We start from the raw sequence: 24714 nt of genomic DNA on the forward strand, positions 1-24714 counted from the left end.
TATGTCTCATGAAGTAGAGATTATTGGATAAGTGATTTTCAGTTAAATGAAAGGTTACTTTGACAACATTGACACCTCGTCAAAATGTACAAGCAAGCATGAATTTACAGACCCACTGCAAGTCTGTATAAATTTATTTCTTAAGATATATATATTAAATTTTAATCAGACATTGGATAAAAATACAGTAAGCTTTAATTCATCGCACCCCACCTGGACACAGAATCTTTCACTGCTCTGGCTGTCCGGTTAATTTTCACTATGACTCACTGCCCCTCACAGTGAGTGTTCCACGGTTCACTCCGGGACTAGCTGCACTGTGGGTGGGGGCAGGGCCAGGGCGCGACAAACATCCACTTTCTGTCTCCACTTGACCAGTTACACAATCATCACATCAAGATGATCAGTAAGTGCTCTTTGTTCATTTTTCTAACTTGTGGATTTTGAAACTTTTCTAAAATAATAAGTCCTTCTATACTTAATAATAATAAATTACCTATATTTCATTTCATTAGCTCACTGATTTCAGCATTACGGCCCAGGTTGCAGTATAAGTAAGGGCGAGGGGAACTGTAATTGAGCATCTACTCCATGCCTACCACGGTACTGGGCACTCTACACACATTACCTTATTTCTTCCCTACTACAAACCTCAAGTCTAACCAGGTCAGTCATTACCTTTTGTTCTGCAAATAACAATTTACTGAGAGCCTACTATGTGCCAGATCCTGTTTCAGGCACTAGGAAATAATGGGGGGAAAAAAAGAGACAAAAGTTTCTGTCCTCTTGTGGCTAACTTCTAATGGAGAAAACAGATAATAAATTTTTAAAATAAAATTTTAAAAATAGCATATTAGATGGTGATTAATGCCTTAGAGAAAAATAAAGCAGACAAGGAGCTGGGAAATTGTCAGATGGCAGGAGTGGGTTGCAATTTTAGCCAGGAAAGCCTTATATTAACTAGAAAAGTAACATTTGAACAAAGACCTGAAGGAGGTGCAGGAGCAAGCGATGCCAACCCCACACGGTGGGATGTTCCAGGCAGAGTCGAGCAAGTCAAAAGTCCTAGGGGGAGAGCGTGCCTGGCACATCCAGGAAATGTAGGGGAGGCCAATGAGGAACAGGAGAGTCAGGGTGAGTAGGGAGGAGACAGGGTCAGAGACATCACTGAGGCCAGAGGAGGGAGACCCCAGAGGCCATATGAAGAGACAAACTTTTCTTCAGAGCCAGAGGAATGACACTGTGAACAGAGGCTGACTTACATGTGTGACACTTGCTCTGGCTGCTGTGATGAGCCTAGATTGAGGGGAGCAAAAATGGAAGCTGGGGGGGTGGGGGACCAGTTTGGAAGGCACTGCAATAATCCAGTGGGAGATGCTAGGGACCTGGACCAAAGTAGGAAGTGGGGATGTGTAAAGAGTGATCGAATTCTGGATACATTGCGTTGGTGAGAGAAACAGCGAAGTCAAGGATAACGCCAAGGATTACAGGCTGAGTGACTATGCACGGGGAGGCTGCTGGGGAGGAGCTGATTCTGGAGGGAAGATGGAGAGCTCGGGGTTGAAAGTATTACGTGAGGATGAGTTTGGGGTTCAAGGGAGACAGCTGGGCTGAAATAAACATCTGAAAAAAAAAAGCCTGAAATAGACATAAGCAACAGGTACCACCTTGAAATAGTCCTTGGGTTATCTCAAGGAATGCTTTGGATACTGACTAACTTCCCAGCATTCAGAATCAAAAGAAAACAGGAACCAACACTGCTGAATTATGTCACAGATTCTGAGCTGGGCGTTTAAAATATATTTTTTTCCTCTAAATTACCCCACAGGTTATACAGTGTTATTTTATCAGATAAGTAAGGGAAATGAGGTTTAGAGAGAGCAAATGCCTTGCCCAATCTTACACTGTAGAAAATCCTAGAGCCCAGATTTGACTGAAGCGGTCTGTATCCACAGAGGCGTGCAGCTTATGCCAGGCACTCTGCTGGCAGGGCATGAGTGCTATGTAACTACCAGCCTCTCGGGGGCCAGGTCCCTTTACCAACAGACGAAAACAATCACCTGCAGCCCACATGTTTTATCCATTGACTAGTTACCCTGTAGCTCACTTACCACATTCAGCAGCATGATGATACAGAAATTGATGCACACGGCAGTCCCTGTGGTTGCAACCTGAGAGTTATTCCTGATTAACGCCCACTTAAAGGCAGCGAAAGTGCTGACGGTCACCACCCGGTAAATGACGATCCCGAAGACGGCAGCGATCACCACGCAGATCTGGCAGGAAGACAGACGACACCCAGTGAGCACTGTGGTGGACTGTTTCAAGGAAATCCCACCATCTGGAAAATCCTTCAATGAGTAAAGGGGATAAAGCAACGGTGGTCCTGACTCAAGACACCGCAACAAAGTGCGTACTTTTCATTGTGGTTGATACTTTCTCTTGTCTGTTTGTATTTCTTTGTTATCCAAATAGAAAAACCACAGTGCATGAGAGCTGATAAACTGTGTAAGCTATGGGGTAACACTTATGAAACAGATTAGACTGAGAAAATGAACAGATAATTATTATTCTCTAGAGAAGCTTTCCTATGTTTTACACAAACTCTATGTTTGGCTTACTATGGGTAACATGAACTCAGGCATGAACCCTAGCTGGTACTGGCCAAAGGAAGACTGATAGTAATAATAACGGAACAAAAGACTGCCCATGTCTTAATCCTAGAGCTGCTGATAGATAGGTGGAACCTAACTGAATTTTAGTCAAGGGTGGCAATATGGTGGGATGGACAGTTTGCTGGACTCAGAAGTCACGTCTGAGTCCTGGTTCAACTACGACCTAGCAGTGTGACCTTGGGCAAGTAGCTTGTCCCCTCAATGGCTCAGTCTTGATGCTCTGGGCTCCCCCTCTATAGAACACGGAATACTTAAAATCTATGTCCCCAGGTGCTGTTGTGAGAAATGAAACACAAAGCAACAAATGTGAATGTACTTCAAGAGGGCAAAGCCAGACACAACTGCCTACAAAGCCGAATCTGCAGCAGGGCACGGATCTGAATCTTGATCTGAGCTGAGGGACACTGGGCAAGCTGCCTACCCCTCCAGCTCCCCAGTTTCTTTCCAGATTTTCTGTTGTCCTGTTCTTCCTACTCTGACAAACTAGGATATATATTTACACACACTGGCCATTTCAAAAGAGGAAGGAGGATCCTAACCAACTCTCACTGTTCTAAAATGACATTTTTTCTTACAAATTTGCATTATGTTTTGTTCAGTAATTGACAGGGTCCTACAAAATGACTTCTTTGTAGGAAAAGCTCACAAACCAGCTTCCAGTTAGTGTTCTGCAAACTGATAAGACCATTCGTGAGTCCAGAAATAAATTTTAGGGGGTTATAGCTGGCATTGAAAAATAGACTATAATAAAACAAAAAAAAAATCAGAGTTCATTGCATATTGTAAAGGTGAGCACTGTCTCAGTCACTATATTGTTTTATACACCTATTCGCATAGCATGTACTAGGTTCTGACAAAAAATGTATTTGTTACTCTATGGGCATGGTAAAAAAGTTTGAAAAACACTGCTGTAGGTCCTGTCTCATAATTTTAGTTCCTTTCATTACGGCATAAAGAGACAAACGGAAAGAACATCAGATTTGAGGACTTGAGCTCTTGGCTATTCCTGACTAACCTAGGCTCCTCAACCTTCTGGAGTCCCAGTTGCTCCATCTGTAAAATGGGGATAGCAATGCCATCCCTGCCAGCACAGAAAACTGTTGTGAGGATTAGACAGCAGAATGTGCAAAAATGTATCCAAATGCCTGATATGATTAGTGCTGTTACCATGCTAAAAGTTTGTACTTTATGAAACACAGAATTTTATAAAAAAAAAAGTTTCAAACCATAAAAAATATTCCAGATGCAGAAACGATAAGTCGGCTGCATTTATCGGCAAATGCTTGATACGGTTCTGGCTTTCCCGAAATGGGATTCATCCGCTCTTTCTTGGAATACTTGGCTTCAAACTGGGGCCGTATTTCTTCCTAAAGAACAAACACACATTTTTACGTACTAAAGGGCACTCAGACAACAAGAACAAAATCATTTTACCCTACAGGAAAAGTGAGTCAACAAATGTTACAGTCATCAGTCAATCAATGATGTGGGCTTGGAAACCCAGGTTTAAATGTCTAGAAATTGGCCACTTAAAGAAAATCTAAAGAATGATGATTTAGACTTATTATCATCAAGGCTATGTTACTTAAAGTGATGGTTAAGTGCCTCTATTATCTTATCAAACTATGCTTGAAGAAAGAAAGTGAGAATGAGAAAAGGGACCCACTTGTCCTGTCCCTGGTGGTATGAAGCAACTAATAAACTTTTACTTTTATTACTGGGGAAGGATATGGACACCAGGACAAAGGAAGTTTCTGAACAGCAAAATGTTCAGAATTCCTTTTTTGAGTTATGATGGCAATATGATTCTTAATTTTCTACAATTTTTAAATTTTTCAATTTAGGCAGCTAAAAACATGGTGAATCTGTTTTTTTTTTTTTTTTAAATAAGCTTCTCTAGGAGTCAACTCACCTTTAACCACAGATTTTAAATGTATTCTTCAATGGTATTGAAAACAAGGTAAAATATTATGTGTATGTGCAGTCGAACTGTAATAATTCTACCTAATTAAACTGAAAAAGGAGAAAAAAAAAAGAAAACAAGGTAAATACCTTTCAAATCCAGCTAAAATCAAGATTCCTCTAATTCTAAATCAAACTGAGATTTTATTTCTTGAGTTGAGCCTCATCCAATGTGAAAAGGTTCGGACTCAAAAGCAAGTAAGGGATTAGGAATAATAGATAACCAGGGTATGCTGAAGTGGTTTTGGTTAATTAAGAACTTGTTCTATGTGAGTGTCCTGGAAGACGAGGGAAGATGAGCAGAAACTGGTGCGATGGAGACTAGTTGATCCAGGCAGACATACTCAAGACTCAGATGAAGGTACTGACAGAAAGCAAAGAAGGAGCTGATGAAGAGAGGTGATGGAGGGATGGAGGGATGGACGGTGGGCACAGTCTGGCAGTGGCCTCCCTGTGTGGGAGGAAGGACAGCCTGACTCCCGCTACAGGATGAGCCCAATGCTGACTTCGCCTAGTGGTGCATAATGGGGAAAGGTCAGGGGGAGATACTGTTAGAAACAGCCTCTGCCTCCTTTCACTTATTTTAGCCAGTTATGCTTTAGGATATAAATAGAACAGACCTAGAATATTCTGCTTCTTTGGGAAACAGTTTATTAGGCTCTAAGTGTCATCAAGAGTCACTAAGCTAATCATCCAGAAGCTGAGGCCAAACATGGAGCCAGACCTGTCAGCCTGGGTATTACAGACTGAATTTTGTCCCCTTCCCAAAGTCCTATCCCTCAGTATCTCGGAATGTGTCTGTATTTGGAGACAGGGTCTCTACAGATGGAATTAAGTTAAAATGAGGTCATTGGGGGGACCCTAAACCAATATGACTAGTGTCCTTATAAGACTTTAGACAGAGACACGCACAGAGAGCAGACAGTGTGAACATATGGGGAGTAGATGGCCATCTACAATCCAGGGAGAGAGACCTGGAACAGATCCTTCCCTCATGGTCCTCAGAAGAAACTGCCCCTGCCAACACCTTGATCTCAGACATCTAGTCTCCAGAACTGTGACACAATCAATTTTTGTTGTTTAAGCAACCCAGTCAGGGGTACTTTTATGGCAACCCTAGCAAATTTAACATCTTGGGTTACCCCTGAAGAAGGCATGCAGCACACGTGGGCTCTTCTGTGCAGCAAGCTGAGAGTCACAGGCTAGAAGTAAGAGGCATTTCTACAATGAATTCCCAGACTGAGGACTAGAGCTGCACATGGTTCCTGTACACAGGGATGCTGAGTGAAGGGACAGTTCAGTGCACCAAGCTTTTTAAGAGGGCTGGGAAGACAGACGGCTCCAGACTTATAAGGGATATGTTTACCCTAAGGGTACCCACATCTTGGGTGCACCTCAAATGCCAATTGTGACTTTAGATTGGTTTAATCAAGTTACTTAAATAATGCCACACTTTATAGCTGAAAGGGGAACATTTCTTTAAAAATGAAAAAGTCCAATGGTAAAGTAATCTGTCTTAGGTGACACAGTTGCTTACTGGTGACTCAGATTCCCAGGTAAGAGCATTTTCCATTCCATTTGAAAGTCACTCCTGTAATCACTCAAAACAGAAAACAGAACAGCCCCACCCAGAAGCAAGTCCTCAGTGCAGTCCAGCTGTGACTGGCAGACTCCAGAAGTCACCTGGGCAGCCTCTTCCAACCCAGAAAACTGTTTTCTGGAGAATGAGTGCTTATAAAAGCATGAGTGAGGCCTTATCAAAAGAACAAGGATTGCCGAAAATCCAAGTATCATTTCTAGATTTAAAAACTACCCAAATGTGTTCAAGAGCATGAGGAGAAAAGGCAGCCATCCACAAGGCATGATTTGAAGGGAAAAAAAATCCTCTCAAAATCATCTCCCCCACCAAGTCTATCATAGGGCTAAAATTCTCACTTATGTTTCCAAAAGATTCCTTTTAATTTATAAAAATATATATTTACGCCTCTTGGGAGGAAAATACCCACTAATACCCATTATTATAACTGGTGCATCTGATTCACTGGCACAGCAAGGCTCTGAGGAGATGGAACTCAGGAGAAGGAAGAGATAACAGACAGGAAGAAAGAAAGAGGAGTTCAGGTCTGGAATGACTCTCAAGGGAAAGCAGGGTCCAAGGAGCACACGGTGACCTAGTCCAGCAGGAGTCCTCAAGACTTCTGACAGGAATGCGGCAAGGAGACATGAAGACCAGACATGGGTTAGGAAAGGGCAGTGTCCTGGCCTAGAGGGGATGAAGGGGAGAGTGACATGCTGAGAAAGTGAAGTCTGGGGGACTGAGTTTACCTTTCCTGGACAGTTTCGTCTAGAGTTGGTCCTGCTTTTAGTCACATCCACCAAAGAGGCTGCTTGAGGGGTGATTTCCCCTACGTATTTATCACTTAAGGCAACACCTCTGAGCCTGTGCACGTCTAGGCACTGTCCAGGGTACTGAAGAGCTCACAGAACCATTTCCCTGGAGCACTTAGGTCTGCTTCCATGTGCCTAAAATTGTAGAGCTAATATTCTCCTTCTGATGAAGTAAAGAGAATGGTTAATGTTTAAGGGAACTAAACAAATCTTGCTGTCAATTCTTCTTATGCCTCTACCTACAAGTGAAGTGCTTTACTGAGCCATGGAATTTTACTCCAATAAGGAATCAAAGTGTTGTGTGTGTGTGTTTAACTCTGCTAGTATCTTTTTATACTGCTTGAAATTTCCTGCAAAGACAGGTATTAAAAATGTTTTCTGAAGAAACCTGACTTCTGTTACAGAGTAGAGAGCGATGACTCAAGGGGGATTGTGTATTTCTTGGTGATTTGCTTTTTAAAAATTTTTGAGATAAATGATACAAACCTCCTCTTCTTCCCAGTCTATCAAATCCCAGTCATAAGCAATTACTGCTCTCCTTCTTTTCCAAAACTCCAGGAAAACTGTCGCTGGAATAAACAGAGAAAGACAGATATTTTCAAACAAAACAATGCCTTTAATGTGTCATAGAATAATGAAGCCATTGTAAAGAATGACAGTTGTTTGTGCAACATCCTTAAATATCAGAATTTTTAGCTAAGCTTCATTTAACAAGGATCATTTTCTGAGAATTACTAAGCCTGTTTCAAACAATGAAAACTTAAGAGATTTCATTTAGAATTAAATTAAGCTGATTTGTGAGTCATAGCAGAACAGACTTATTAGAATGACAAAGCTTCTGGAATATAAGAACACAGAAAACTAGGTTACCATCATTTTTTTAATTGATAGAGTATTTATTCCAAAAAGTGAGGGACAGAAAACCAAATACAGAACTTAGCAGTTCACATGTATTTGATTGGCAGTGATTTCTTGTCCCCCAAATCCTCCTCTGGACAAATATCTGTGTAGAAAGTATCTTACTATTTTACTGAAGTAAGCTATTTTGTTGGAGAAAAGTGTCCTATTGCTTCTCTTTTTTTCCCCCCAAACTGTCTCTTTATTGTCATACTGAAGGCAAAAGTGTGTAAATTCTGTTAAGAACATTTTCCAGTGTGTTGGCCTCCCTGCCCAGGTAAATCTGGGAGTGATCCTCATTTGGCCAAAGAAACTTTTTAGTCAATTCAACTTAAAAATATCAACAAAAATGAATTGCTGAGCATTATACAATGACAGAGAGATCAAAAAATAATCAAGACATATTTCTACTGCCTGGGAAGTCACAAGCCAGATGAGGAGACACATACACACACATACTCACCACTCCGAGGATGACTGCAACTAAGGACATCACAGAGGCACCCTAGGAGAGGCAACTGCTGGGTCTGTCTCTACTGGGCCTTGCTGTGTACTTAGACTTGCAAAAGGGAAAAATACATCCTATATTTGGAGTCAGTTTCATGGGGAAAGGTACACATCCAAATGCACATTCCAAACAGCGACAGCTACTTTCTTTTCTACTCCCCCTTGCTCTACACTCCCTCCTCATGAGTGGTATTTGGACATAGAACATATATTTTAAAATAAGTAACTAGAAGGATGGTATAGAGTGATAGTTACGAGCTCTCTGGCTTGTGACCCAGACATTCCTAGATTTGAAATCCAGTTCAGATACTGTTGGCAAATGAATTAACTTTTCGAATTCTCAATTTCCTGCTAAGCCAATGAGTGATGGCAATATAATCCCTATCTGCAATGCCAAAATTCAAAACACTCTAAAATTTGCAAGCCTTTCCCCACACCCAAGTCTGGCACAAATTCATCTTGAGGCCAGCTCTGACCTTGATGGAGGTGAGGCTACTTACAGTCTCTACTGATCCCTCTCAGGGAGAATACACATACGTTGAAAGCAGCCATATTAACATATCTGAATACGGGGTCCTTCTCAGACCTCATGGGCTATTATGTAATATATGGTATAAGCACCACAGTGCCTTTCTAAAATCTGAAAAATTCAGAGTAATAGTTGTTAAGAAAGCCACACCTAAATAATCAAGTGCTTAATTTTAGAAGAGGGAAATGGAAATAAACAGAAGTCTCTGGAGGTTGATAGAAGTGCCAAGGCTGAGCAGCACTTTCCACTGGAGTCCTTCCTAGGAGTCTTGCTGTGTCAGGGGTTCCCAAGACCACCTCCAGGCTTGATGATTCACTGGGACTCACAGGACTTAGCATACAGTAGTACATATGGCTGATTCATTACAGGGGAAAGCTGAAATGCACAATCAGCAAAGGGGAAAGGCACATGGGATGAAGTTTGGAGGAAACCAGGTGCAAGCCTCCAAGAGTCGTCTCCCAGTGGAGTCACACAGGATGTGCTTAATCCCCCAGCAGTGAGTTGTAACAACATGTGAAATGTTAGTAACAGGGAAGTTCATTAGAAACTCAGTACCCAGGGTTTTTAATCAAGGGCTGGACACATAGGCACCCTCTGCCTAGCACATTCCAAAATTCCCGAGTCTCACAAAAAAAATCAGGTAGGTATTCAGCATAAATTCTAATGTTTGGGCAAATCATTTATGTAAAATGGGTTACTCTCAGCAGTTAGGGTGGGGAAAACTATTCTGAAGTTTAAGTTCCCAGATGCCAACATAAGCAGGACATTCTAAAGCAGGCCTGCTATGTAAACTCTTTTCTGCACATTTGCCCTCTGCCTCACCGAATTATCTTGTCCTTGCATGGGGTGCCTGAAACATCTCCTTCCCTGGGTCTTCTGGCCAAATACCACTTTATTGATTTCTCTCTTTGGTCTCCAGAGTCTCTCCTGGCCTTAAAGAGACAGTGCAGCCAACCCTTGAATGTGTGGCTATTCTCCGTAAGAGTCAGGACAGTAGCCCTTAGCCTTAGAGAGGCTTGATGGGGTGAGGAGGGGGTCTATCTACCTGACTCCTAGCTACGAGGCCACACTTTAATCTGGAAGCTTCAATTTCTACTGAAATGAGAAAAGCCAAAAAGAAAGATAAAGAAAGCCTACTCTACCAACTACAGGAGCTGAAACTAGTTATAAATACAAAACTGCTGTGCCTCAGGGTTATCGGTTCATTGCGGGAGCTGGAATTTATTCTGTATCATTCCCTCTGGCTACACATTTCTGGGAGGCCTGGGAAAGTCCACACTTATTCCCAAAGCTGCTAAGAATACAGCACTGCCAACTTTTGCCCTCTGGTAACATGATAGGTATTGAGAGGCTTAATTTGATTCTTCATTTTAAAAATGTCTATACTGGTAGTCCAAAGGAAAATTATGTTTAATGCCAGAAAATAATTTTAAAGGCATTTTTACTTCTTATTTTTGGCAAAAACAAGGAGCCTAAAGATCCTATAGTCTAACTTCTTTCCTTGCCAAAAGATTATGTTCCACTTGTTCGTGGAAAAACAAGAATTGAGCTGTGGCCAGCAATAAAATGAGCAGTGCCTATGAAAGAGAAAGCGATTTTTATTTCAGAATGAAAATTAGGTTTCCTAATTCCTAGGAAAGCAGAATGACTTATTTCATATACACATTCATTTGTTTTTCTCCCCATACTAATTTTTTAAAAGTAAAATTAATACTGCTAACAGATTTCATCTTTTCCTTTATAACTTTCTGAGAATGTTCATTTGGAGGAAGAACAGAGGAGTTTCAATGATGTGCTTTTCAAGAACTTAGAAATAAAGAAACAACATCACCTCCTGAGAGCTTAACTTGTAAAATCTTCACACAACAGAGAGTGGTGGGATTTAGGGCAAGCTGGAGAGTGAGTGTACCATGTAAAATGATAGATTTTTCTCAGTTTTCATTGTACTTTGGCCAGATGTTCAGATTTTTCAAGAGAAACTATAAAAATCTATTTCCATGTGAACTATCTCAATTTCAAAATGTTAGGGTATATTGTTAGGATAAGTGTTATTCATATATTTCTAAAATTGGTGAAAATCAAACAGAACATTTTTACAGGTTGCTAATTTGCAATATTTGGGGTAGGTGATTGGCAGTCATAATGCAAATAACTGTAAATGAGTAACTAGAGAGTTTATGAAACTCTAAATGCCAAGATGAGGGTAATCTCAGGGTCCAGGAAGGACAGGAATGTGACTATGAATATGCTTCATATGTCAATAAGGTAGATAAAAACAAAAGCACAATGGGGAGAGAAATAAAATATACAAAAGGATCCAATTGCAAGATATGTAAAGAAAATACACTGGAGAGAATTAACAGAAGATTAGGTTTTTCAGAGGAAAAGATCAGTGAACCTGAAGACAAATAATCAGGAACAATATAAAAAGGAGCACAGAGAACACAAAGACTAAAGAGACTAAAAAAGGGTCACCAAAGCATAAGTGACCTGTAGGACAATATTGAGTGCCTAACACACATGCAATTGGAGTATCAGACAATATGATTCTGGAAAATTGTCTAAAAATACACAAGACCTGTACATGGGAAATTATGTAACATTGCCTAATGAAATTATAGAACAGTTAAATAAATGAAAAGCTAAATGACATTCATAGATAGGAATACTTGATATTAAATCTTCAGTATTCCCAAACTGATTTGTTGATTCAGCTCAATGGCAGTCAAATATCAGGGGTGGGGGTGGGGTTTAGAAATTGACAAGTTAATTCTAAAATTTACATGAAAATGCAAAGAACCTAAGGTAGACCAAACGACTTTTAAAGAGAATAAGATTTCAAGGCTTACTATTACACTATAATAATGAAGACAGAGTGCTGTTACATAAAAGTACACATATGGATTAAACAAAAAAAATTCCAGACATAGACCCACACATGGTCAATTGATTTTCAACCAAAAAATGCCAAGAAAATTCAAGGAAGAAAGGATAATCTTTCAGCAAGTGGTACTGGAACAAGTGGATATCCATATATGCAAAGAAATGGATGTGACCCTTACCTTACACCATATATAAAAATCAACTTGAAATAACTTAGGGACCTAAATATATGAGTCAAAACTAGAAGCTTTCTAGAAGGAAAAATTAGAAAATCTTAGGGACCTTGAGTTTGGCAAAGATTTTTTAAAACAAAAAGCACAGAATAAAAGAAAAAAAACCCCTAAATTGGAGTATATCTAAAGTAAAAACTCTTGCTTTTCAAAAGACACCACTAAGAACATAAAAATTAAAGCCTCAAAAACAGGGAAAAATATTTGCAAACATATGTATGATACAGGACTTCTATCCAGAATATACAAAGAATCCTTTTAACTTAAAAATAAGAAGACAAACAACCCAGTAACAAATGGGCATTTGAACAAACACCTCACTGAAGATGTGTAGATTGCAAACAAGCTCATGGAAAGGTGTTCAACATCACTAGTCTTCAGGGAAATGCAAATTAAAACCATAATGGGATAACACTATATACCCACTAGAATGACTAAAATGATAAATACTAATAATTCTAAGTATCTGTGAGGATGTGGAACATCTGCAACTCTCATACAATGCTGCTGGGACTGCACAATGGCACAGCTACTTTGGAAAACAATTTTTTATAGTTAGACATTCACTTATCCCATGATCCAGCAATGACACTCCTAATTATTTTCCCAGGAGAAATAGATACAAAGACTTTGATGCAAAAGTGCAAAAAATTTATAATAGCCATTAATTTTTAGGTGTATTTATAATTACTAAAAACTGGATTGGATCTGAATATTTATCAACATTTAGATAAACAAGTAGATAAACAAATGGATAAAATGGATAAACAAATTTCATTATATTCCACGCAATGGAATACTATTCTGTACCAAAAAGAACAAACTATCGACTTATGCAACAACATAAATGAATCTCAACAGTACTAATCTTAGTGAAAGAAGCCAGAAACAAAATGTTAAATGCTGAATGATTCTATTCATATGAACAGATGAAAATATAGAGATAGAAAGCAGGTTTGAGGTTGCCAACAGGATGACTACAGAGGCATGAGGACACTTTCTGGAGGATGAAAACACTCTGTTTCATCATTATGGTGATGGTTACATGACTTATCAAAAGGTACCCTTAAAAACCACTGGATTTTATTTATTTATTTATTTAATAGATAAATTATACCTAAAAAGCTGACAAAAACATCCCATAATCCTATCACTCAGAGAAAACCACCATTAACGCTGACATAATTTCTTCCTGTTTTCATTAATACTTGTGTAACAGAGAAAAACAAATTGACTCCACATTGAAACTTGTTTCTTTAACTTTTGTATTCTGTTGCTTTTGCTACAAGTTAATCACTAAAGGGATGTTGCCTACAGCTTAAAGTATACATAATGGCCCATCTTGGGAAACCCTTTGTTTAGCTAGCAGGAAACGTCCTGACCAGGCCCACCTGTGAATGGCTGCAGGAAAGAAGAAATTAACACATCCCCTCTGGAGTTTAGCCAGAACTAGGGAATCTTTGCAACAATTTATAGCTTTTTTTTTTTTTTTTTAACCTTACCTCTTCATCTCCCCCTCTTGGTTCTATAAAAGAAACTAGTGTCCAAACCCTGGGAAAGATGGTTCTTTGGGACATTAGTCTACCATCTTCTCAGTCTGCTGGCTTTCTAAGTAAAGTTGCTACTCCTTGCTGCAGTAACTCGTCTCTTGATTTATTGGCCTGCTGTGCAGCAAGCAGTACTAGCTTGGACTTGATAACACTTAAATATATCTGAAATCACACTTTATTTGTATACTCTGTATCCTACATTAAAAAATTAAATTAAATACAGCTTTTTGTTACGTTATTACATGTTTTGAAAGATAATTTTTAATGGCTGCTTATAATTTCTTTAACCATTCTACTATTGGATATTTAGGTTATTTCCAGCCTTTGCCTATTATAAATAACTAAAGCAAGCAAAACCTATTTAGGTATAAGGTCTTTATTCTGTAATTTTGATCTTCCCTGACACCCAATTCTGCATAATATTTTGACTGAACACTGGAACTGCCTTCTAAGTGGCTACCTGCTACCTACCGGTCCCCACTGTCACCCTCCCCACACTGCTGCCACAGTTGCTTCCCAAACACAGCTGATGGTGTCAGTCCCCAGCTGACAACTTCGGTTGGCTTTCTGCCTCTAGGATGAAGCCCTGGTTCTCTGTGTTGTTCACATGTCGTGTGATAAGCAGACGTCAGGCCTCCACACGCACACTATTATGGTTGAATTGTGCCCTCCCCACCCAAAATATGTCAGTGTCCTAAGCCCCAACCTCAGAATGTGATCTTATTTGGAAATAAGGTAATTGCAGATTAGTTAAGATGAGTTCACACTGGAGTAAGGTGGGCCCTGAATCTAATATGATTGTGTCCTTATACAAGAAGACTGCCATGTGGAGGCACAGGGAAGTGGTCAGTGAAGGTAGAGGCAGAGATTGGGTGGATGCGTCTACAAGCCAAGGAACACTGAGAATCTAGGACAGGGTCATGGCACAGACCCCTCCTCAGAGCCTCCTAAAGGAGCCAACCCTGTAGACACCTTGACTTTGGTTATTTAGCCTCCAAAACTGTGAAAGAATATATTTCTTTGGTTTCAAGTCATCCAGTTTGTGGTATTTTGTTACAGCACTCCTGGGAAACTAAGACGCATTCCATGCCCCTGGCACACCGAACGTCCAAGCATTCCTTTCCAGAGATTTACCCACACTGTTCTCGGCTCAGAATGTTTGTCACACCTCCCCCTGGCTCCACACCCTTGCCTGGCAAATTTAAGGCTTGGTTTCAGTCTCTCCTCTTGAGTGAAACCTTTTCTGCTTTCCCTTTTTGCCTCAGGAAGTTGGCTGCATGAACCCTCACTGTTCCTTTGTAAATAGAACTTGACACCTGCTATTATAATTACCAATTTTCGAAAGCAGAGATTACATCTCACTCTTTTTTGGGGGGGATACCCAGTGCTGAGTGACTGAATACATAGTCTACGGAGTAATGAAATCTTTTATCTTACAGAAGGTACAAGACATGGTGGACAATACTTTGGAATGACTCCAGAGTTAGGCAGACCAGATCTGGTCTGAAATCAAGACTGTACCACTTACCAGCTGCTGGGTCATCTTGGGCAAATTGCATAACCTCTCTGAGCCTCAGTAACCTCATCTATAAGATGGAGACACTATTTTCTTCCTGGCGGGTTATGAGAAATTGATGAGGTGTCAAATGTGACTGCCCCTACACCCCTAGCTGGCATTTAGTAAATGTATACCTTTTCTTTTTTTGAATATAAAATTATTATTTTTGTTAAATATATACATAAGATTACAAAACCAAAATTAGTGTATCTAAAACAAAAGGTAAATTATTATAAAACTTATTTTCAAAAAATGAGACATAATTCACTCATAAATTACTGGCAGGACCATACACAAAATCTTTGAATTTGCATTTAAATAACTACAATCTTGTTATTTTGATTGGAAAGCGCTGAAGACTTTGATTTGTTTGTTTACTGGGGATAATTTAATTTTTGGCAACACTGAAAGTGAAAAAAAAAAAAAAAACAGAGGAAGGAGAAAAAAAGAAAACAGAAACAAAGAACAGAGGGAGAGAATCTGCTTCCTGGCAAGTCTCCCCAACATCAAACTCCCTAATGACTTTTTTTTCCCCCTTAGGGAGAGAGCTAATTTGGGCCATAATTGTTCTATCCCTTGAATCTTTCGGAACCAAAATGAGCGTTGATGAAAGAACTACTCTGATAAAGCCCAGAGCTCTAGGCTCACAGTAGTACCTCCAGGGTCCCCAGGAAGCCATCACACGCATATGACCACGAACAGAAGTAGTGGAGTTCTGTCAAGATTTCTAGCCCCACAAAAAGGCCCTCCCAGCTGCTACAGATTGGTTCCAAATGGAGCCTTATTGGATCTCTGGTGAACACACAAAGCAAAAGGCAACAAAACAAACACATCAACCCTGTCCCTTCGGAGGGCTTGTAAACCACTTACATCTGTTTCATCATCACCATATCTAGCAATTTCCTGAAAATAAAGTGCATTTGTTTTCCTAAATGTTGTAACTTGTCAATTGTAAAAGATGATCCTGAGACCATTAAACTGAGCTCTGTTGGAACTGACACACTTTTATAGAGCACCACTGTCACAAAGCAGTATATAAACAGGGCTCGAGCTGAGAGTACCATTCCTTTATCTCCAAGTTTGGATCCATGAAGCAGAAGCAAACAGATCCTAGCAGTGGAGGGGAGGGGCTAAGCTTGCCCAGTTTAACTCTTGGCTTTGCCACTTTCTAGCTATTGCCTCAGTTTTCTCATCTGTCACATGGGAATAATAACAGTACCCTCCTCAAAGGTTGCTGTACAAATTAACTGAGATGATACTGTACAATGCCTAGGACACTGTCCAGGATGTAAGCCCTCAATAAATGTATGTTGTTATTATTATAAACATTACTGTTACTGGCTATTCTAGTTTTCTGCAAAAGGCAAGACCCTACCAAGAAACACCTGGGGTAAATCATTCTTTTTCTCAAACTAGCATATTTCTGGGACCAGTACAAGATTTAAGCAATAAGCTGTCAACTAAGACAAAGCAATTCAGAAAATGAATTATTCCAGGCTTGCCTTGCCTGGAGTGGCCCTAAAATGTTCCCTTGTGCCCAAACGTTATTACAAAACATCTATCAGATTCTTAAAGAGTACCATCCAAGGCACTGAGGACAGTCAGAAGCTTTTTCAGCTCCATGCTCTAGGCAGTCACTACTGGTCAGTTGAGGTTGGCAAAGATAAAACAGTACAATCTATTTGTGATCCCCAGTATAAGACATTCCAACTTTCAAGGAATGGATGCAATTCCCTTTATAACGATGATACCGGGTGAGGGGTGGAGATGACAGTCTCTCTGCCTTACAATTATCTTTTTTTTTTTTTATTGAAGTATAGTCAGTAACAACGTGTCAATTTCTTTTTCATTATAGGTTACAAGATACTGAATATAGTTCTCTGTGCTATACAGAAGAAATTTGTTTTTTATCTGTTTTATATATAGCAATTATCACTCTATAAGAATTTTACTTCTGGGTAACTGTGGAAGAAGAAAACATTATTTCAGTCAAAGTATATCTAAAACTGGTAGAACACCGAAGTGGGTAAGGCAGTTTTGGGTATTGATTCTTCCGGAATACCAGTCCCTCTACAGAAGCATTAACTCACTACACAGCAGACAAGCAGCTCAGAGCAGAGCTTCCCAACGTGTATGCCAGGAGTGGATTCTAGGTCTGCAAGAGGTAATAATCCCATCAGTTTTGGGGGCAGTTAGGGCTAGGGTGCTTCGGGCAGCAGTATCCCTGGCCATGAGCGAGCAGGCCCCTTCATGTACGTCGACATGCTATGCAAACATTATCATTTTCTATGTGTGTCGTGACTTGAAAAAGTTTGAGAACCACTGGTTTAAGAAATACGTTTTCCAGAGTCTCGTCTGTAACCATGGAAGAGCTTAAGCACTTATTTCATTTTGAGATCATGATCACTAATACTAATATGTTCTAGAAAAGCCAGACACACATTCTTGACCTGAGAGGTCATTCCCGTAACCAGAACTTTGCTATGGTCAGCTTCCTTTGTCTGCAAGGGGCAGAGATGCAGTAAGGTGTAGCACAAATAGTGAGGGCTTTTGCAAGGCCCACCAAGGCAGGCAGGAATCCCGTTGAAATTAAAAGACTGGACCTATTCAGAGACAGGACATGGAAGCCAGCAGCTTGAGAGACTACAGCCACAAGAAACCCTGGCTCTTCAACCTGATACTCCATTAATAACGTGACTTGGCTACATTCTGCCTTTGCTTCTCTTTAGGGGACTGTCTTGCATTTTTTCCCAGTTGGCTACCAGTTGGCTTCTGCACCCTCTATTCTGATTTTCTACACTAGTTCTTTGCTTCTGCTTATTTCTAGGCTCTAGATGTCTCATAACTTCAGCCTGCGTATAATTCCTCCTGGTCCCCACTGCTACCCGCTGGTCAATCTCTCTCTCTCTTCCTCCCTCCCCCTTTGTCCTCTCTGCAGAGAGGAAGTGTCAGTTCCCACTGCTAACTCCCTGTGTCTCCCCCTATTTGCCAATCCACATTCTTAAGAATAAGACTCTGGTGGCATTGCCAATTCCTGTTTGGACAGAACCCAGGCCACTCACCAACCTACAATTTGACTAATCTTGGGACAAATGCCCACTGGGTGTAAGTGGCTGGAGTTATAGGGCTCAAAATATGTTTGAACAGTGCGGTGGTAGGCAGGATAATTTTCTTTTGAAGCACTCGAGGTAAAGACAACACAGTGTATCTAGAATAAGCCATCTAAAGAGAACAAGGTTTTATATCTCTACTTGTCAAAGAGACCATTTAAACATAGCCATTTTCTCTTAAAGAAATCATTTTGGTAATTTCCTTCTCTTCTCCCCTTTTTCCCCCATCAATTATCCATCAATCCATCCATCCATCTAATAAGTATTAAGCTTTCTGTCTTCAAAAGAAATGCACGAGGTCTCCCATGATCATAATAGTCCTTGAGGACCATGAGTCTATTAAGGGAGAAAGATTGTATATGCAAATCACTATTAGTGCCCAAAGAATGGCATAAACTAGTGCTATGGAAGTTCCAAGGAGGAAGACATCTGCTGGCCAGAGAAGATGCCATTTCAGCTGGGCCCTGAAAGATGGGGCAGATTCTGATATTCATTTCAGACACAAGGAACAACAGGAATCTAAACCTCAAGTCAGAGGAGTTTTGTAACCTCAGAATTCAGATTTTGGCATTTTAAGTTCTAGGAAAAAATGCATAATCATTGTAAAAAATTCAAAACAAACTGAAAATATATAGTGTAAAAGGCCTGTATCTCATCACCTTTCACTTACCCTTCCATGAAAGGAAATATCCTGTCCACAGGTAATCACCATTCATTATATAGTACGAATTTGTCCAGATTCTTTCCCATACTATTATATTAAAGCTTTATAATTATTTGACTAGGAAGATATTATTGAGCCCATTTTACAAAGAAGTGGGTTAAATAACTTCTTTGGACTAAGCAGTTCTTTAAATGAATATTCCATCAGATCTTGTTATTAGTGGCTTGAAGTGACTGAGAAGGACTCAATTCAGTACTGTGAGTAGCTCTTGTGTATAAGGAGTCATTGTGACCAGAACTGAAAGAAAGCCAGAGGTGGGTGTGTGCACATTAGTCAGACGAAAAGATTCCACTCACAACAGAAAGTCCTATATATACTGACAGGGGTATTCAGGTCTTAGCAGATCTTTTGATATACTGGAAGCTTTACTTCTGTCTCCAACAGAAGGTGGATTTTAGTAATGGAATGCTGATGCCATCATTGAAGGCTTAAGAGAAGTAAGAAATGTTCTCCTCCACAACATCACTTTTAAAATATACCAAATGAATTACTTATCAGCATGTGTCCAAATAGAATAGCCAACTGAATTTACTCAAGCTTCTTCCTTTCACATCCAAAGTCAGACTTTTAAAGGAACACATCACACAGCAGATGAAGGGAACCTAGATTATACAAATGTAGAACACTTACCCCAGACTGCCATGAAAACAGCAAAGAAGACAGTGGCTCCATTGTCAAAAAGGTGGGTTACCTGGGAACATTACAAAGCACAGTTAAACTAATTTCTTACGTATGATATTCCAATTCACATTTTTTCACATTGTATAGAAATAGCTCTGATAATACAATGAATTTTGCAGGGTTTCTTTGGGGGATATTCCTTTTGGGCCTTAAGGAAGAAGGGGGGTTTTCTGACCATGAAGTAGATATGGAAAGGAGAATTTGTTCCATTTATGTAGGTATCATTTGGTTGAGCACTGATCATCAGCCCCAGTGGTGCTATAGAGAACTTCCTTTTGTGCACTGTAAAAACATGCATGCACATCTGAACATGGATAGATTTATATTTAAGACCAGGAAGGTATTAAAGTTGCTGCTTTAAAGGTCTCTGATTTCCCAAGCACAGTTTTTAGTGCCTCATTTATTCACTTTGAAAACATGGCTATTTTGTTGGTATGATTTTGAGCAAACATTTTCTGGGCTTCCGTCTGGACCTCAGCATTAGAAAGAAGAGCAGCCCGCCAACACATACCACTTCTACCTTTATTACAGCCTCAGGTAATCACTGCCTTTACCTCATGCAGATAACATAAAGACAGCTAGCAAATACTTTATGGCTGAATCATACATTCTACTGCAAGCACCACAGCAGAAAGCAAAAATACCTATTTTTGCTGCAAAACTGCCAGGCTCATTTCCGCCTCCAGGATAAATCACACCAATGTCAAGCCAAATTGAAATGATGACTGATACGTTCATAAAGCATAACTTTTTTTTTTGGTGCTTTATGGCTGTCTATAAAGTATATTTTACTGTCCCCTCGAGAATCTGCCAAGTGTAAACAGATCTTTTCCTATTATCTCAGAGCATGAAGTATTTAAAAATTTTCCAAAAGTTTATGACTTTTCTGTCTTTAAACGTAGGAGAGATGGACAGCATTCAAATACCCAGTGTGAGACAAAAGTTGAAAACTAATTTATTCCTGTGTCAGAAGGAACACTAACACTGTATATACCAGGTAGTCGCATCAAATCAAGCCTGGGAGCCCCAGTGGGACGTGGCAGGTCCGTGCTCCCTACCAGGGCATTCCCTGGGAGTTGGTGGAAACTCCCGGCACCACTGGTGAAGATTCTGGAATGGATTGTGCTTTTCATTGTTTTCAGCTGCTCAGATAATCTTTCCTCCTTCCCTGGGTAACAGGTCTCTCTCCAGCAGGTCACTAGGGGTCATAAAGCTCAAGGAGAGCCAGTCAGAGTTCTTCTCTGGGACTGACATGCAAGCATTTGCAGAGGGACATCTTCCCACTGCAGTTACCAATTTGGAAATACATGAATCAGGAAGGTGAATTAAGGGGGACTTCTAGTTCCTCCTAAGGTGGTAAACCAGGATAGGCCGATGGCTCCTTCTGCCAAAATCAAGTCTGGAGAAGCAGGATAGTAGATTTCAGGAACTAACAGAACACAAAACACTTATCTAAGAAATGCTGGAAGAAACAGAAGGCTGTCTCAAATTGGTGAGACAGAGAGAGATGGTGGGGATTGGTGGTGGTTCCCAAGCAGAGTGAGAGCACAGGTTAGAGAAATACCTAAGTTCCACGCCAACCTCTCCCTCAGTGGTCACTGGACAGTTAGTTTACCCCCCTCAGAAATCAGCTGCAACAGGTCAAACCACAAGTGTGGTGCTCTTGGGGTAACATCAGGGATGTTCAGAGTCCCACCTGAGTGGAGAGATGGTGATAGTAGGTGCTGCCTGGCCAGCTGGCCTCGGGTATGCATTTCTCAGTGCCTTCCCTCTTAAACGCCAGGGCTGGTAGATTGCAGTCAAGAGAGAGAGCCTCCTCAGTTCTGCTTTGTTCTAAGCAGACTTAACAATGAAACTCCAACCAGCAGAGTCCTCTGACAGTGACAGCATGCAGTGGTGCCTGGGACACACTGTCGTCTTCTGTCAACTCACCAGGACTGGCCTGGCCTCTGACCCTTACCCAAAGTGGCCGATGCCTCCAGGGGACAAGCTCCCACAGGCCCAAATAACAGTATATGGGGAAGAGAGCCTCCAAAATAATTCCAAACTAGGCAATGTACACCTTCGGAAACAGACATTCTGTAACAGCAGACCAAGAATTTAAGATTAGCATACAAACATATTTGAGGAGGTAAAAGAAGGAAGATGTAGGTCTGGAGCTGTGGCAGTCAGCAGCCACCTTCCCCATCATGTGAAGGGAACCTGCCTGCAGAATGATCATGTGGACAGGTGGCCAGAGAGCGACATCTGGGGACCTGGACAGCAGGTCTAGGCCATGAGGCCCTTGTGCTCAGTGTGAGCTACTCTAGTATCCTTCACACTGAAATGAGCCAGTAAGTCCCTTTATGCTTAAGCCAGTTTGATTTGAGTGGCTGATCCCTACAAGCGCAAGGGCCAGGGATAACTCATTCCTGATGAGCAGAACAGCCGTTGATTGGATTGGCTCCAGGCTCCAATTTGGTCCAATATTTCTATGTGGCCTAAGTCCCATGAAATCAGCCTGGCAATTCTAATAAATTTTTCTACAGGAGATTCTGTATAACATCACTTCTTTCATTCTGAGGCTTTTAAGCCCTCCTTTACCAAGTTTCTAGGCAAGATCAAATCCAAAATCCAGCATCTAAACATTGCGTGGCTCAGTATGGCCCAAGGACCTGTTTTGCCGTCAGATAAACTGAGAAGCCAGCTTCTTACCGCTGTGTGACCTCAGGTAAGCAATTTTTACCTCTCTGAGTCTCCGAGTGAGATAGGAATAATATCACCTACCTTGAAGTTGCTGTGAGAATTAGAAATAATAAACGTAGGCTGCTTAGCTATTGCTATACCCTACCTATTATTATAATTATTATTGTTCTAGTTCTAGACAGTTTGGTAGGGCAACTGCCCGAAGAAGGCTCTGTAAAATCTGAGCACTCTAAACCATTCATGGTGATCCTTCTATGGAATTATTATAGCACTCCTAAAAAGAGAACTTTGCTCAAGGAGTTATCTTTCCACATAACAAATACCCCCAAACCAAAAAAAACTGGGCTTCTGAGATCCCCCAAAGCAGGATTTTTGCACCTGAGTCATTCAGGCTTAATTCATGATCTTTAAGAAGAAATTTTACTACAGACCAAACTTTTTGGTTCCTCATCTATATTTCCCAAGCTCACTCTGTTGAACTTGTCCTCAACCAGTCAGGTCTATCGATAAGTTCTCCAAAGGTAGGGAGAGCATTTTGTGCTTTTTTGGTCCCTCACAGCACATACTAAGAGCCCAAATCTTTCTAAAACCACAGATGGCTGTTGCAGTCTGGGCTCCTCCCAGCGACTGGCCACCTGAAGTGCCAGTGACATCATGGATGGGTGGGCTCCTGGGCTGCCTGTCGAATGTTCCCTCACTTAAGTTGAACAAAATTCTACAATGCCAACAGTATAATTAGATGGATCCAAGCTGCAGGGATTGGAGAGGTTACATAAAACCTGCCAACCCCTTTTATGTCTGGAATCTGGGTAAGCTGATGGGCAGTAGGTCTTGGAAAAGTCTAGCTGCTGCTGTGCATTAGAGATCTTGCCCCTAAGTAATAAACTCTAGAAATCTGATGAACGTGTTCAAAATTTTAATAAGATATCAAAACGGGGTACGTAATAACATATAGACATAATGGTGCTATGTATCTGGCTTTTTTCCAGAGCACTTTCACATATACTATCTTCTTTGGTCCTCATGGCATGCCATGGGGCAGGGAGGGAAGGTATCACTGCCGGCATGCTAGAGGTGGGAAAGCTCAGGCTCCGAGAGGCCATACGTGGGCAAGGTCAAGGTGGTAAGTAGCTGAGCAAGCCTTGAATCTAGGTCTTTTTGACAATAATGATGATGAAGAGGAGGAAAATGATGGCAGTTGTCATTTACTGAGATCTCACCACTTGCCAAGTGCCAGGCTCATTACACATCTTATCTCATTTCTTATACAACATCGTGTGAAAGCAGCATCATGCTCTCCATTTTACAGATGACAAAACTGAGGCTCAGAAGAGGTTAAACAGCTTGCTCCTCCACTGACAAGTGGTAAAGTGCAGAGTCAAGATTTGAACCTAACTTTCTCTGATTCTATCAACTGTGCTCTTTGCTTCTTATGATGATAATCAGAGCCAATACATTGTAAATATACATATACAGTAAAAAAGATACCCGAATAAAACAGTGAATGATGAAGGTAAGTCTCTCCTACAATGTAAACTTGAGAATCAAACACAAGAAAGGACAGAGAGAATGGAGTAACCCCCGTCCCTCAGGAAGGTGTGTGTTAAATTCAATCCACCTAGAACACTGCAAATTTGAAATTACCTTGGCATAAACACAGCTATCTGACAGCCTCATGAATGGACAGTATTTGTCACACACAGGACACATGATGATATCTGTAGCTTGGCAGACTTCTTTACTGGAAAAGAGAACAGAAAAGGACTACTTTTTGAAGACAAAACAGCATTTTTCCCCTTTCAATTTCACCAGAATATTCGACCAGTAAACAAGATTCAGTAGATTAAATTTTTGCCCTCAGAAACTTCTTAGCCTTTTCTGTTATTAATGTAAACAAGTGCCTGCCCAGTTTAATAGTTGGATAAACCTACTTATTTATGAGGCTGTTTCTTGGCTTTTCCATATTAATAAGTTAAACTCAGGAAAATACATGAAGCAAAATATTGGTTGTTAGACCCCCAATTATACAGAAGTCATTCACAACACTGCACAGGTCTGAGGCAGTTTCACCCTGAATGATGGGAACAATGAGATAACTAAAACTGCCAGCCTCAATCGCTGTGTGCACGATAAATTAGAGTGAAGAATGGAGGAATAAATGGAAATACTAGGGATTAGTTCTGGGAAAAAAGTCCATCTCATGAACAACTTCCCCAGAAATTAAAATATTTTTGTAGGTGGAAGGCCCAATCGCTCACTTTTATTTTTGCAGTCACTTTGAAAAGGCACATTTGCTATTTAAGATCATCGTCCGGCCTTGTAATAAGATCTCTAT

General features: G+C 40.5%; 1 protein-coding gene across 1 annotated transcript in view; it reads right to left on the reverse strand.

Annotated features, from left to right (window-relative positions):
* Window positions 1–24714, reverse strand: part of ANO4 (anoctamin 4) — a 309704-nt gene that overhangs the window by 43757 nt on the left and 241233 nt on the right. The window contains exons 13-17 of the mRNA XM_032493545.1: window positions 24024–24120; window positions 19644–19704; window positions 7512–7594; window positions 3902–4042; window positions 2112–2276 (exon numbers count right to left, since the gene is read on the reverse strand). Coding sequence (XP_032349436.1) covers window positions 2112–2276; window positions 3902–4042; window positions 7512–7594; window positions 19644–19704; window positions 24024–24120 — 547 coding nt within the window. The remainder of the gene's footprint in view (window positions 1–2111; window positions 2277–3901; window positions 4043–7511; window positions 7595–19643; window positions 19705–24023; window positions 24121–24714) is intronic.

Source organism: Camelus ferus, chromosome 12 (genome assembly GCF_009834535.1).
Source record: "Camelus ferus isolate YT-003-E chromosome 12, BCGSAC_Cfer_1.0, whole genome shotgun sequence".
NCBI classification, from domain to species: domain Eukaryota; kingdom Metazoa; phylum Chordata; class Mammalia; order Artiodactyla; family Camelidae; genus Camelus; species Camelus ferus.